General features: G+C 46.5%; 1 protein-coding gene across 1 annotated transcript; it reads left to right on the top strand.

The window, feature by feature from the left end:
• The first annotated feature begins 1481 nt into the window (after nt 1-1481).
• On the top strand, nt 1482-15422 carry OPA3 (outer mitochondrial membrane lipid metabolism regulator OPA3). Its single transcript, XM_068993094.1, has 3 exons — nt 1482-1503; nt 1889-2056; nt 14989-15422. The coding sequence occupies exons 1-3, from the start codon at nt 1482-1484 to the stop codon at nt 15420-15422; spliced, it is 624 nt and encodes a 207-aa protein (XP_068849195.1).
• The last annotated feature ends 1217 nt before the right edge of the window (nt 15423-16639 follow it).

Below are 16639 nucleotides of genomic sequence, written 5' to 3'. Positions count from 1 at the left end.
AGCTAGATCCCACATGGCACAGCTAACCCATTCTGCACGCTGCAGCAGCAGATCCCATGTGCCACAGCCAGGACCCGGCACAGCCAAATACATTCAGTTCAGCCAGTTCAGTTCAGTCGCTCAGTCGTGTCCTACTCTTTGCGACCCCATGAATCGTACATTAGTAAGTACTAAAAAAGAGAGACACTGACAACAGCAACAACAAAGAGATAGAATTCAGGGACTTCTCTGGTGGTTCAGTGGCTGAGACTCCAAGCTCCAAGTGCAGGGAGCCGGGGTTCGATCCCTGATCAGGGAACTAAATCCCACAGGCTGCAACTGAGTTTAAGTGGCTGTAACTAAAAAAGATCCCACATACTCGAACTAAAAGATTCCCCATGCACAACGTTTGACAATGAATATCCCACTTACAGCAACTAAGAACCAGCAGAGCCAAATAGATAAATAAATAAAAAATTTTTTAAAGGTAGAATTCACATATTGTACAATTCATCCATTTCAAGCATACATGGTTTTTAGAATATTTTCAGAGTTGTGCAGTCACTACCACAATTGATTTTAGAAGATGTTCAGTCACCCTAAAGGAAACCCCGTGTCCATCAGCAGCCGCTCCTCTCTTCCGCCCACTTCCCCACACGCCCCAGCCTCGGGCAACCACCACCAGTCTACTTGCTGTCTATTCTGGACACTGCCCCATTTTTCATTTCCACCAGCAGTATATGAGTGCTGCTTTCCCCACATCCTTGCCGGTCCATGATGTCTGAGTCTCTGATTATAGCCATTCCTTTGTGGGTGGGAAGTGGTATCTCCTTGTGGTTTTGATATGTGTTTCCCTGCATCCATTTATCCCTTACCCAGCACTGAGGTCCAATGTCCAGGTCACCTCTGTCCCCAGAGCACACGTGCCCCCTTTCCACTCGCTAACTCCTCATCTGCCTTCCTCCTGGCCCAGGGGTGTGGCTTCCGTGCTGAGTTCTCTGGCCTTCAGCGGGCAGAGTTACAGCCACTCACCTTGGGTGCCCCGTCACAGCAAAAGAAGTGCATACAGCCAGTGGTCATTAAAAAAAAAGTACTGATCAGCCTCTCTCAGTTTCCAGAAAGAGAATGGGACAGTGAGGAGGACTTCCCTGGCAGTCCAGTGACTTAAGACTCCATGCTCACAGTGCAGGGGGCCTGGGTGGGTTTGATCCCTGGTCAGGGAGCTAGATCCCATGTGCAGTGACTAAGACCCAGCGCAAATGAAAAACCAAGGTTTTTTTTTTTATAAGTAGAGGAAAGAGGACTTGCCGGGTCAAGGTTTAAGCCCTGATTTTTCCTCTCACCTCAAGCAATTAACTTCACCCCTCTGAGCCACACTTTCCCCATCCCTAAAATGGGATTGTCTGCTTCGTGGGGGTGTCACCAGAGTGAAAGTGGCTGTCGGGCAGTGATGATAGAGAAGCTTCCTCAGCTGAGTTCCTTGTAGAAAGGGACTTTTGACCATGACTCATCTGGGCTTCCCAGGTAGGACATTGGTAAAGAACCTGCCCGCCAGTGTAGGAGATGAAAGAGAGAAGAGTTCCATCCCTGGGTTGGGAAGATGCCCTGGAGGAGGGCATGGCAACCCGCTCCAGTATTCTTGCCTGGAGAATCCCATGGACAGAGGAGCCTGGCGGGCTACAGTCCAGGGGGTTGCAAAGAGTAGGACACGACTGAGCACAGCACGGTTATAATTACTTGACTCAGCTGACCCCTCCCTATCTCCCTCCAAGCCCCATTTCTCCTCCCTCCTGGGAAGACCCCCTGCCCCCAAGCACAGGGGGCTGGCAGAGGGGATCCTCCCAGAGGCAACCCCAGAACCCGAGGGTGGAAAGTGGGTCATAATTTCGCGCTCAGGCTGGCATTTCAGCTGAGCAGGAGCACCGAGGTGGAAGCTGGGCCCCTCCCCACTGCCCGGCCACCCCAGAGGAGCTGGGCTTCCCTGCCCCCACAGCACCCCTGCTCACCTTTGGAGGCGTGGGGCCAGCCTTGCAGGCATGGGAACAGCAGGAGGAAGAGAGCTGCAGGAGAGAGAGATGTGAGGGCCGGGGTCAGCCGGGGAGCTGGGCCGGAGGAGGAGGGTGGGGAGAGGCCTGTACCTGAGAAGATGAGCAGTCGGGACCCTCTGCCAACTCTGGCCCTGGGCCCCGGCCTGCCTCTGACTCCTGGTGGCTGCCGCATGTCACGGAGGCCAGCAGGACCCGGGGAAGAGTCAGTCACCAGTGATGACAATGTATCAAGTAAATTCCTTTAGTGTTAATAATAAAGAATATATGCAGATATATGCATATATCTGCAGTTTTCGAAACTCCTGACAGCATTTCAGAATCATCCATAAATTCCTAAAGGGTGGGTGTGTGTTTGTTATGCTCATGAGATGACTCAAACCAGGCTAGGCTGGTCACCAGAAAGACCTATGAATAAGCTATAGATAGAAGATTTACCCAAGTAAGATGGTAGGTGTTGCAAGAGGACATCAGCGGGCAGACACACTGAAACTATGCTCACAGAAAACTAGTCAATCTAATCACACTAGGACCACAGCCTTGTCTAACTCAATGAAACTAAGCCATGCCCGCAGCATGGTGGAGAGGTCTGACACAATGTGGTCCACTGGAGAAGGGAATGGCAAACCACTTCTGTATTCTTGCCTTGAGAACCCCGTGAACAGTATGAAAAGGTAAAATGATAGGATACTGAAAGAGGACCTCCCCAGGTCAGTAGGTGCCCAATATGCTACTGGAGATCAGTGGAGAAATAACTCCAGAAAGAATAAAGGGATAGAACCAAAGCAAAAACAATACCCAGCTGTGGATGTGACTGGTGATAGAAGCAAGATCCAATGCTGTAAAGAGCAATATTGCATAGGAACCTGGAATGTCAGGTCCATGAATCAAGGCAAATTGGAAATGGTCAAACAAGAGATGGCAAGAGTGAACGTCGACATTCTAGGAATCAGCAAACTAAAACGGACTGGAATGGGTGAATTTAACTCAGATGACCATTATATCTACTACTGCAGGCAAGGCAAGAATCCCTCAGAAGAAATGGAGTAGCCATCATGGTCAACAAAAGAGTCCAAAATGCAGTACTTGGTTGCAATCTGAAAAACGACAGAATGATCTCTGTTCATTTCAAAGGCAAACCATTCAATATCATGGTAATCCAAGTCTATGCCCCAACCAGTAACACTGAAGAAGCTCAAGTTGAACGGTTCTATGAAGACCTACAAGACCTTTTAGAACTAACACCTAAAAAAGATGTCCTTTTCATTATAGGGAATTGGAATGCAAAAGTAGAAAGTCAAGAAACACCTGGAGTAACAGGCAAATTTGGCCTTGGAATGCGGAATGAAGCAGGGCAAAGACTAGTAGAGTTTTGCCAAGAAAATGCACTGGTCATAGCAAACACCCTCTTCCAACAACACAAGAGAAGACTCTACACATGGACATCACCAGATGCTCAACACTGAAATTAGATTGATTATATTCTTTGCAGCCAAAGATGGAGAAGCTCTATACAGTCAACAAAAATGAGACCAGGAGCTGACTATGGCTCAGATCATGAACTCCTTATTACCAAATTCAGACTCGAATTGAAGAAAGTAGGGAAAACCGCTAGACCATTCAGGTATGACCTAAATCAAATCCCTTATGATTATACAGTGGAAGTGAGAAATAGATTTAAGGGCCTAGATCTGATAGAGTACCTGATGAACTATGGAATGAGATTCGTGACATTGTACAGGAGACAGGGATCAAGACCATCCCCAAGGAAAAGAAATGCAAAAAAGCAAAATGGCTGTCTGGGGAGGCCTTACAAATAGCTGTGAAAAGAAGAGAAGCGAAAAGCAAAGGAGAAAAGGAAAGATATAAGCATCTGAATGCAGAGTTCCAAAGAATAGCAAGAAGAGATAAGAAAGCCTTCTTCAGCGATCAATGCAAAGAAATAGAGGAAAACAACAGAATGGGAAAGACTAGAGATCTATCTCTTCAAGAGAATTAGAGATACCAAGGGAACATTTCATGCAAAGATGGGCTTGATAAAGGACAGAAATTGTATGGACCTAATAGAAGCAGAAGATATTAAGAAGAGGTGGCAAGAATACACAGAAGAACTGTACAAAAAAAGATCTTCATGACCCAGATAATCATGATGGTGTGATCACTCATCTAGAGCCAGACATCCTGGAATGCGAAGTCAAGTGGGCCTTAGAAAGCATCACTACGAACAAAGCTAGTGGGGGTGATGGCATTCCAGCTGAGCTATTTCAAATCCTGAAAGATGATGCTGTGAAAGTGCTGCACTCAATATGCCATCAAATTTGGAAAACTCAGCAGTGGCCACAGGACTGGAAAAGGTCAGTTTTCATTCCAATCCCAAAGAAAGGCAATGCCAAAGAATGCTCAAACTACCACACAATTGCAGTCATCTCACATGCTAGTAAAGTTAAGCTCAAAATTCTCCAAGCCAGGCTTCAGCAATACGTGAACCGTGAACTTTCTGATGTTCAAGCTGGTTTTAGAAAAGGCAGAGGAACCAGAGATCAAATTGCCAACATCTGCTGGATCATGGAAAAAGCAAGAGAGTTCCAGAAAAACATCTATTTCTGCTTTATTGACTATGCCAAAGCCTTTGACTGTGTGGATCACAATAAACTGTGGAAAATTCTGAGAGAGATGGGAATACCAGACTACCTGACCTGCCTCTTGAGAAATCTGTATGCAGGTCAGGAAGCAACAGTTAGAACTGGACATGGAACAACAGACTGGTTCCAAATAGGAAAAGGAGTACATCAAGACTGTATATTGTCACCCTGCTTATTTAACTTCTATGCAGAGTACATCATGAGAAACGCTGGACTGGAAGAAACACAAGCTGGAATCAAGATTGCCGGGAGAAATATCAATAATCTCAGATATGCAGATGACACCACCCTAATGGCAGAAAGTGAAGAGGAAATAAAAAGCCTCTTGATGAAAGTGAAAGTGGAAAGTGACAAAGTTGGCTTAAAGCTCAACATTCAGAAAACGAAGATCATGGCATCTGGTCCCATCACTTCATGGGAAATAGATGGGGAAACAGTGGAAACAGTGTCAGACTTTATTTTTTGGGGCTCCAAAATCACTGCAGATGGTGACTGCAGCTATGAAATTAAAAGATGCTTACTCCTTGGAAGAAAAGTTATGACCAACCTAGATAGCATATTCAAAAGCAGAGACATTACTTTGCCGACTAAGATCTGTCTAGTCAAGGCTATGGTTTTTCCAGTAGTCGTGTATGGATGTGAGATTTGGACTGTGAAGAAGGCTGAGCGCTGAAGAATTGATGCTTTTGAACTGTGGTATTGGAGAAGACTCTTGAGAGTCCCTTGGACTTCAAGGAGATCCAACCAATCAATCATAAAGGAAATCAGTCCTGAGTAATCATTGGAAGGACTGATGGTAAAGCTGAAACTCCAGTACTTTGGCCACCTCATGTGAAGAGTTGACTCATTGGAAAAGACTCTAATGCTGGGAGGGATTGGGGGCAGGAGGAGAAGGGGACGACCGAGGATGAGATGGCTGGATGGCATCACTGATTCGATGGACGTGAGTCTGAGTGAACTCCGGGAGTTGGTGATGGACAGTGAGGCCTGGTGTGCTGCAATTCATGGGGTCCCAAAGAGTCGGACATGACTGAGCGACTGAACTGATGTAGTTAATTTACCATTTTGTGTTACATTATACATATGTATTCAACTATACATATGTATTTTTTTCAGGTTCTTTTCCATTATAAATACCGAGTAGAGTTCTCTGTGCTGTAAAGTAGGCCCTTCTTATTTACCTATTTTATATATAGCAGTGTGTTTGTGTGAATCCCAAACTCCTAATTTATCTCTCCCCACCTCAGACCCCCAGAGGGTTGTGACTTTAAACTAGCCATATTGAGACCGCCAAGTTCAAGCACTTGGCAGAAGATTTCATCACTCCTGATGGAACAGGGCTTCCTGGGTGGCAACGTGATTCCTGTTCTGATTCTCAGGGAGAGAGCCAGGAAGCTCTCCTAAGTCTCACCCTCTGTGCATCTTGTATAATGAAACTGTAATTGCAAGTATGTTTATAATGGTTTTAGGGCATCTATGAGTTATTCTAGATAGTTTTGAACCTGAGAGAATTGTGGGCACCCCGAATTTGTAACCAGTCAGAAGTGCACATGGCTTGGGAACCCCACTTGTGAGGTCTGGAATCGGGGCAGTCTCCTGGGACTGAGCCCATACAGTGTGGGGTCTGCACTAACTCTGGGTGATCATAATCCAGGTCATATTGCAATACACCCAGTTGGTGCTGACCAGTTGGGTGTGAAATAGAGTAGCACCTAAACCAATTTCTCATTACCAGGTTACCTTTTCTTTTTAAATTGTGGCAAGATATACACGATTTTCCCTTGGTGGCTCAGCAATAACGAATCCACCTGTCAATGCAGGAGATGCAAGAGAAATGCATCTTTACCTCTTCAGAAAGTAACTATGGGAATAATAAATGACTACTATTCTTTGACTCTTAGAAGGGTAGGTACAAGGGGTGCCTGGAGAGGGAGGTGAGACCGAAAAGGAAGGAAGTCTTTATAGGATATGTTAGTGAGCAGGTTACTCAGGTACCTGGGGCTCAGCCTTGCAGGGACCCCTCCAAGAGACAGTGTATAAGGTACCCCAGAGTTTGCCATTCTGTTCTTTTAAGTTTCCCATGAGCTTTGAGTTTTAAGCTTGGAAGATGGACATGTCACACACCAAAGAGCGGCTCTGCTTCTGCTTGATCTGAAAGGCAGCATCAGGACACCTTGGTGACTAGAAGGAAAAGAACTTCCCAAAAAGCCACGCTGGGCAGAAAGGTGTCCACAGGGACCTTGGACTCAATCTTTGTGCATGCCAATGAACCCACCTGCTAATACAGAAGATGAGGGTTCGATCCCTGAGTAGAGAGGATCCCCTGGAGAAGGAAATGGCAACCCACTCCAGTATTCTTGCCCGGGAAATCCCACAAACAGAGGAGCCTGGCAGTCTACAGTCCATGGTGTTGCAGAGTCCGACAGGACGTAGTGATTAAACACGAAGAAGATTCTTCTTAAGAATAACACCTGGGTGAAAAAAAGAGAAAGAACTTCCCCGACAATCCCGTGGTTAAGACTCTGTGCTCCCAGAGCAGGGTTTGATCCCTAGTTGGAGAACTAAGATCTCACAAGCTTCTTGGTGCTGCCAGAATTTTTAAAATAATTAAAAATAAAAAATAAATTAAAAAAATCCCATTGGGCCTTGTGGCCATTTTAAGGAGTCAGGACATTTTCTGTGAGCAAGTAGAGACCACTGTAGTAGGGTTTTCTGCAGAAGAGGGCTGTGGCTTAACGTTATATTTTTATTTTCTGGGATGATCACTTCTTGGTGGGGAGCTGCAGGGGGGTGCCAAGGAGCAGAGGCTGCGATACATCAGACCTGGTGACCAATCAGAGCAGGTGGGTGAGGATAGGAGCTGCAGTGCTCAGGTCCCATGAATATTGTGTCTGTGCCAACGTGTGTGTGTAATTACACAGTTCAGTTGCTCAGTAGTGTAATTACATCAAACGTTTATTTTTTAATTCTCAGTTTTAAGAATAAACATTCCTGGGGCTTCCCTGGTTAAGAATCTGTCTGCCGATGCAGGGGACATAGTTTGATCCCTGCTCCGGGAAGATCCCACATGCCCAGGAGCAACCAAGTGGGTGCTGCTGCTGCTGAACCCGGCACTTCTAGAGCCCGCACTGCAGCAAGAGCAGCCCCCTCAGTGAGAAGCCTGCACACCGCAGCTGGAGAGCAGTCCCTGCTTGCCGCCGCTGGAGAAAGCCCGTGCACAGGAACGAAAAACCCAGGGCAGCCAAAACAAATAATCAATTAAATCTTAAAAAAAAAAAAATAAGCATTCTCTAAAGCTCCTCATAAAAAGCAGCAATTCTCAGCCACACACCACCCACTCTGTACCCCTTCTCCTGCCACAAACGCTTTCAGTCCTTTTTCTCTGTTTCTAAGTCCTTATCCTGCCTTCCCTTGGATATTTTTCTCAAAGCAGCTTTATTGAGGTATAAGTGACACACAATGCAATGCGTGTATATAAAGTATAAAATTTGATGGTTTAAATTTTTAAAATTGTATTGAAGTATAATTGACTGAGTATTTTTTCTCTATATATATAAATATCTCTGCTTATAGTGTGTATAAATTTGATGAGTTTTTTAAAGATGTATTTATTTTTGGCTGAACAGGTTCTTCATTGCCGTGGCCTTTCTCTAGTTGCTGAGAGCAGGGGCTACTCTTGGCGGTGCGTGAGCTTCTCAGTGTGATGGCTTCTCTCATTGCAAAGCGCCTGCTTAGGCGCCAGACTTCAGTAGTTGCAGCAAGTGGGCGCAGTAGTTGTGGTGAGCGGAGTTAGTTGTCCCGAAGCGTGTGGGCTCTTTGAACCCATGTGCTGAACTGAAGTGCCCTGCTTTGGCAGGTGGATTCTTCTTGCCGTGAGGGTAGCTCAGGGAGTGGGAGGGGCAGAGGCAGTAGCTACGGGTGTCCTGCTGGCTAGGACAGTCACAGAACAGGGCTGGGGCTGGCCTGCCCTGGCTCCAGAGCATCCCCCTCCCCTCCAGTTCCATATGAGACCATTGTACAGTCTTTTTTTTTTTGGCTGAGTCAGGTTTTAGTTTCAGCACCAGAGATCAAATTACCCACATCCAAATTGGCATCATAGAGAAAGCCATGGAATTCCAGAAAAACATCTCCTTCTGTTTCATTGACTATGCTAAAGCCTTTGACTGTGGATCACAATAAACTGTGGAAAATTCTGAAAGAGATGGGAATACCAGACCACCCTGTCTGCCTCCTGAGAAACCTACAGGCCGGTCAAGAAGCAACAGTTAGAACCGACATAGAATGGCAGACTGGTTGAAAATTGGGAAAGGAGTACATCGTGGCTGTGTATATTATCACCCTCCTTATTTAACTTATATGCAGAGTGCATCATGCAGAATGCCAGGCTGGACGAAGCACAGCTGGAATCACGATTGCTGGGGGAAACATCAGTAACCTCAGATATGCAGATGACACCACCCTTATGACAGAAAGTGAAGAGGAACTAAAGAGCCTCTTGATGAAGGTGAAAGAGGAGAGTGAAAAAGCTGGCTTAAAACTCAATATTCAGAAAACTGAGATCATGGCATCCAGTACCATCACTTCATGGCAAGTAGATGGGAAAACAATGGAAACAATGACAGACTTTATTTTCTAACCCTCCAAAATCACTTCGGACAGTGACTGCAGCCACAAAATTAAAAGATGCTTGCTTCTTGGAAGAAAAGCTATGACGAACCTAGACAGTATATTAAAAAGCAGAGATGTCACTTTGCCAACAAAGGTCCGTGTAGTCAAAGCTATGATTTTTCCAGTAGTCATGTATAGATGTGAGAGTTGGACCATAGAGAAAGCTGAACGCTGAAGAATTGATGCTTTCAAACTGTGGTGCTAGAGAAGACTCCTGAGAGTCCCGTGGACAGCAAGGACATCCAACCAATCCTAAAGGAAGTCAGTCCTGAATATTCATTGGAAGGACTGATGCTGAAGCTGGAACTCCAATACTTTGGCCACCTGATGGGAAGACCCAACTCATTGGAAAAGATCCTGATGCTGGGAAAGATTGAAGGCAGGAAGAGAAAGGGGTGACAGAGAATGAGATGGTTGGATGACATCACTGACTCAATAGACATAAGTTTGAGCAAAGTCCTGGAGATGGTGAAGGACAGGGAAGCCCGGCGTGCTGCAGTCCATAGAGTTGCAGAGTCAGACATGACTAAGTGACTGGACCACAGCAACAAATTGTGTGTGAAATGGAATCTCATGTGGGTTTGATTGGCATTTCTCTGCTGACTAATGTATTGAGCATCTTTTCACTTGCTTATTAACAGTTTGCATATCATGTTTGGTGAAGGGTCTGTTCAAATCCTTCCCCCATTTTAACTGGATTATTTATCTTCCTGTTGTTGAGTTTTAAGAGCTCATTATGTGTTCTGGAACAAGTCCTTCATCAAATATATGATTTGCAAATATTTTCTCCCAGTCTACGGCTTGCCTTCTCACTTTCATAATCGTATAAAATGTAAAATTCCTTTTTTATTTAACAACATTTTTGAGGTATAACTTACATGCAATAAACTGTGCTTATTCTAAGTGTTCACTGTGATGGGTTTTATCATGGGTATTTGCCATGACATCACTACCGTTAAAAATATTTCCATCATCCTCCAGATTTCCTTGTGTTTTTTTCTGGTCCATCCCTCTGGCCACCCCTGCCCTCAGGGAACCAGTGACATGATTTCTATCACTGTGCACTCATCAAAATCTCTTCCCCTGCCCCCAAATGGCAATATATATATATATATAAAATTGGGGTTTTTGAAATAATCTTTTACTTTTAATATATTTTTATTTATTTATTTGGCCACAGCATGCAGGATCTAGTTCCTTGACCAGGGATTGAACCCTAGCCTTGCACTGGAGTCTTAGCCACTGGACCACCAGGGAAGTCTGTAATCTTTTACTTTTAATCATTACATGTTGCAGACATAGAGAAAATAATGTAACAAACACCCATGTACCTACCACTTGAAATTAATAGAGATGAACATTTTGCCCTACTTGCTTTGGGTTTTTCTGCCTTTTTTAGGAAATAAAATTAAAAAGTCTCTTTTCTCCCTACTTCCTCCCTCATCTGTCCTGAAGTTGCTGAGTGTTACTCCATGTGAGATTTTCCTTTTCCTAAACATATGTGCGTCCACAGTCAGTGTACATTCTTGTTTTTATCACAATGTACCTATTGGAACTTGCGTTTCTTCTCTCCGTGTTATGTTTGGGAGATTCTTGCGTGTTGAAATACATAAAGCTCCTTTGCAAATCATGAGATTTATTTATTGGTAGTGAAATAACTCTGAAGTGTTGCTAAGTTGGCAAAAATATGCTTGGGAATATAAGACATTGCTAGGGAAGCAAACGTGAGTGATTTCACCATTTTGTTTTGTTTTGTTTTAACTACTGTGCTTGATACCATAGCTGCATTTATAGATGGTGACATAAAATCCTCTTCAAGTTCAGGCTGAGATTCCCTTTAGAGCCTTTACCTTTAAGGAACTGTCTAGATTTGTGGAGGTAATTGACATGTGGAATTTGAAAATTTTTTAAACTTGTGGTTCAAATCATATAATAAAAGTATATTGTAAAGACTCTCTTGGGGACTTCCCAGGTGACCTGGTGGTTAAGACTCTGTGTTTCCAATGCAGGGGACGCATTTTAGATCCCTGGTCGAGGAACTAAGATCCCACATGCTGCTTGGCCAAAAAAAAAAAAAACAAAACTGTCTTAACTGCTCAACAAATTTTGTTTTTTAAACAAGAAAGGAATATGTCTTCTGCTGTATTCAGAATGGATAACCGACGCGGACCTACTGTATAGCACAGGGAACTCTACTCAGTGTTTTGTGCCAGCTTGGATAGAGGGGGGTGTGGAGGAGAACGGACACATGTGCAGCCATGTATGGCTGAGTCCCTTCTCTGTTCACCTGAAACTGTCACACCATCGTTAATCAGCTATGCCCCAATACAAAATAAAAAGTTTAAAGTTAAAAAAAACAATACAATGACAAATGTTAAAAAAGAGAGAGGGAGAGAGAAAGGAATGTATATTTGGGTCCCTTTAACACAAGCCATGCTCATGCCCCTTCCCCTCCCATTTTGAGTGGGGGACTGGAATTTCTCAGGCCTGGGTTCTGAATCCATTTTGCCTTCTAACAGACCTCGGGGAGAGTAGAGAATCATGGTTCCATCACAACCCTTCTCCCTGCTCCCTGCCTGCAAGCAGAAGCCTGGAGGACATCGTAAGACTGGGATTCCTCTTGGGAGGGGCCCGGACAATTTCCCAAGTGGAAGAGGATTAAATAGGCAGTCAGGGAACCTTGAACTTCGATGTCGCAGGCTCCTCTGACAGGTGGCCAAGGCCAAGTCTGATCGCCCACAGGCGACAGGGAGGAATAGAGTGATGAAGGGCAGGGCACTGGCCAGTGGCATTTCTCTGGGCCTCTCCAGGTGCTGCAAGTGAGACCAGGAGGGTGGCTGGACAACACCGCTTCATTTGGGTTATGAAAAATTTTAACAGGATTATAATGTACCTAAAGCAAAGCGTACAAATCCCAAGTGTCCAGTTTGATTAAACTCACAGAAAGAACAGGAAACAGAGCATAACCAGCCCCCTAGAAAGCCTACCATGTCCCCCTTCCAGTCACTAAGCCCGCCAAGGGTAACCACTACCCTGACCTGTGACTCTGTGGGTTGAGGTTGCCTCTTGGGGGATGTTACATAAACGAAGTCACACAGCAGTGTGCGCTTGTGTGGCTTCCTCTACTCGACACTTCAGTTTGCTGTATGTTGTCACGGTTCACTTGTTCTCACTGCTGTTGAATGTTTCACTGTGTACCTTAAAAAAAAAAAAAAACAATCCTGCTGTTATGGGTGGGCATTCAAGTTGTCTCAGGTCCTTTATTCATAGCACTGAGATGAACATGCAGGGACATGTCTTTCGGAAAACATGTGACAGGTTTTGGTGGGTGGCCACCCAGGAGCGGAATTGCTGGTTTATCAGGATCGGATGCTAAATTTAGTAATCACTGCCAACCAGCTGCCGGAGTGGGTAGATGTCCTCAATGACCTCCTTGGAGTCTGACTGCAGTTTGTCTTTGGCAGCACTTAGGATGTGTAGTAACAGGCTTCCCTCATAGCTCAGCTGGTAAAGAATACGCCTGCAATGCAGGAGACCCCAGTTTGATTCCTGGGTCAGGAAGATCCACTTGAGAAGGGATGGGCTACCTACTCCACTGTTTTTGGGCTTCCCTGGTGTCTCAGCTGGTAAAGAATCCGCCTGCAATGTAGGAGACCTGGGTTTGATCCCTGGGTTGGGAAGATCCCCTGGAGGAGGGAAAGGTTACCCACTCCAGTATTCTGGCCTGGAGAATTTCATGGACAATATAGTCCATGGGGTCCCAAAGAGTTGGACACGACTGAGTAACTTTCACTTCACTTCAGGATGTGTGGTGTTTTCATTTCAGCTATTCTGGTGGGTGTATAGTGCTTTCTCTTTGTGATTTTAATTACTATTTTCCTGATGTGTAATAGAGATTAGCATTTTTTTTTTTTTTTAACGTTGTCCAGTGGGCTTCTGTAGTGGCTCACATGGTAAAAAAATCTGCCTGCAATGCAAGAGACCCGGGTTCAATCCCTGGGTCAGAAAGATTCCCTGGAGAAGGGAATGACAACCCACACTAGTATTCTGCCGGGGAAATCCCAGGGACAGAGGAGCCTGGCAGAGTACAGTCCATGGGGTCTCAGAGTCAAATATGGCTGAGAGACTCACACACACACACACACACACACACACACACACACACACACACGAGTGGCCATTTAGTTCTCCTCTTAGGTGATTCAAGTCTTTTTCTATTGACCAGTCTGACATCATCTTATTGATCCCCAGGAGGTATTTGCATGTCCTGGACCTGAGTTATTTGTCAGTTATTTGTCCGGTGTGGTGCAAATGGCTTCTCCCAGTCTGGAACTTGCCTTTTCTTTCTCTTGCTTGTGTCTCCCCCCTCTCCCCACCCCCTGCCACCTTTTTCTTTCTTTTTTGTCACACTGGGTCAGCATGTGGAAACTTAGTTCCCCCACCAGGGATCAGACCAGGACCTGAGGCACTGGATGCATGGAGTCTTAACTACTAGATTGCCAGGGAATTGCCCTCTGGGGCATCAAACAGGGATGAACGTTTGTAATTTCAGAGCATTCCAGTGTGTCAAACTTTTTCCTTATGGCTAGTCCTTATCATGTTTTCCTTAACAAATGTTAACAGAAAAAGATCAAAAGCAGTCAACCTTTGGAGTTCCCTTGTGGTCAGATGATTAGGATTCCATGCTTTCGTTGATGTGGCCTGGGTTCAATACCTGGTCAGGAAACTGAGATCCCGCAAATCACAGAGTGTGACCAAAAAAAAAAAAGGTGGTTAACCTTTGAGGACTAGGAGGACCAAAACTGGAGGTGGAAAGATGGACTTTTGTCTTGCAATTTACTCACTTCTGTGTAATCGAAATGATCCCCCACCCACCATGTGCATGTTATTCTTCTAACTTAAAGGAAAAAACAACAACAACAAAAAAACCTATTAGGTCAGCCTGATCACTGTGGAGGATGGTTGGCAAGGGTCAAGTATAAATGTTTTCAGAAAGTCATCCCTTAGTGAGCCCAAGGAACCTTATTTTTCCCATCAGTTCTTGTATCAATGGATAAATATTAATTATTACTGCAGGGATTCTGGGTTAAATATCAACTCTAGGCTACTCTTGCATTGACAAACAAGAACAACGGTGATAACCCTTGTTCACACAAGTGATCAGATAAGGAAGAAGTTGGCATTAGAGCAGGAGCCCCAGCCCTGAGCTCTGTACAGAGCCCCAAACCCCACAGTGAACTCACTTCAGGACGGAGTGCATCACCATCAGCTCCACCTTTGGGGAGAGGGAAGGAGCCTGGCTGGTGGGCTGGGGGGTGGGGCAGGAGCAAGGTTTACACCTACGCTGGACTTGTGGCCACTCACCCCCCCTTAGAGATGCTGCCCCACACCCTGGACCTCCCCTCCAGGGCAGCAATTCTCATCTGCAGTAATTCACCAGAACCTTCTGGACGTTTTCAAAATAATGCCCTCAAGGCCACTTCTGGCCAGGTAACTGCGAGGCCCGGCGCCAGTCTTGGTTAAAGGTGCCCATTTCCCACTAGCGCTCGCGATTCCGGCTGCTGCGTCCCCATTGCTCCGACAGGGACACCGAGCATCAAGGGGCAGGGCTTGCGGTCCCAGCCAAGATCCCCGACCCCTCTCTTCCTCTGCAGTGTACCACTGGGTCGAGATGCGGGCAAAGATGCGCCTCATGGGCTTCAATGCGGAAACCATCAAGCCGCTGAACGAGGAGGCAGCTGCGGAGCTGGGTGCCGAGCTGCTGGGTGAGGCCACCATCTTCATGGTGGCCTGCGGCTGCCTGGTGCTGGAGTACTCGCGACAAAAGACGCAACAGCGTCGCAAGGAGGGGGAGCAGCTCGCCACCTGGGACGCGATGCGGGACGAGGTGGACCACCTGGCACTGGTGCTGGAGGCCCTGCAGGCGCAGGTGCAGGCGGCGCCACCGCCAGGCGCCCTGGAGGAGCTGCAGGCGCAGATGCGAGAGGTGCGCGCCCAGCTCTGCGTCCAGGACCTGCCGCCGGCGCCCCAGGCAGAGCCCACACCGGAGGATGAGGGACTGCCAGACCCAGGTCTCGGACAAGACTGATGTCCCGGCTGCCATGTCTGTCTGCACTATCCCTCCCTGAACCGGCCCAGCTAATAACACCAGGCCCCTTTAGGGCCAGCTGGGATCCTGGACAGGGCTTGATCCAACCAGGCCTTTGGTCACCTTCTTACTAACCTGCCCGGTGAGGGGGTACCTTCTACTGGGACTCCCCCATCCACTGGTGAAACGTTCCAGCCCAACCCTCCACCCCCTACTCCACTGGTTTAGCACTTTGGAATGGAGAAGCAGTGTCTTCCACTGGACCCCCCCACCCCCGAGTACCTCTCTCATTTTATCACTCACATCTTTAACCTACCTGAGCAGTGGTTCTCTTCCTGGGACCCCCCATCTACCTTTTCCGGCTTCTTCACTGGTACAGAACATTGTAGTGGAAATACAGAAGCCTCTGATGGACTTCCTGACCCCATGACCTTCCATCTACCTCACTCTTTTAGGGGGTTAGGAATAGGATGGATCTCGGCATGCATCAGCTCTTCTGAGTCACTCTGTGTCTCCTGTATTTAGTCCACCATTGGTGTCCTGACCGGGGTCCTCCCCTTTAAGTGGGTCTCCCCTTCCACCCTTTCCTCCATCCAAATCTGCTCTTCAGAGTACTCAGGGATTCCCCCTTACTTCCTGCCTTTGAACTGGACACTCAGTTACCATCCCCCCCACCTTCATGCCAAGTCTTCTGCCAGTGAAGTCTGCCCCTCAGCCCTGAAGTTCCCTACCTCCAACAGAATGGAATAATTCCGCCTGGCTACCTCACCTAGCCCCTGCCCACCCAATGAACCACCGAAGAGGGGGGTGTGTATGACCTCTGATTCCTGAATTCTACTTTTTAAGATTGTAAATATTGTAATAATTAAAGGAGCTCTGGAGGGAAAAAAGTCATCTTAAGAAAGTGTCTTTTGAGAACCATGATGTACATCTGCCAACTGGGTACAAGGCTCACTAAAATTAGAAGCTCGAAGGGTTCCTGGTGGGAGAAGGCCTGAGTCATCCTTCGAGTCCTTTCCCAGACAAAGACACTGAGGTCCAGGAGAACCAAAGGGTCTGGCCCAAGGGCAAATGGTCAATGAGGGATGCCCTTGGCTTTCTCTAGGGCTGGGTGGAAAGGAGTAAGGAAGCTGCCCACTGAGGGGCACCGGAGAGCCAAGAGAGGGCAGAGGAGCAGGTTCCGGTGGGAAGTAGGAAAGTGAGGGAAGGTGGATTAC

This window comes from Capricornis sumatraensis, chromosome 20 (genome assembly GCF_032405125.1).
Source record: "Capricornis sumatraensis isolate serow.1 chromosome 20, serow.2, whole genome shotgun sequence".
Taxonomy (NCBI): Eukaryota; Metazoa; Chordata; class Mammalia; order Artiodactyla; family Bovidae; genus Capricornis; species Capricornis sumatraensis.
This window is presented reverse-complemented; position numbering and strand designations above follow the sequence as displayed.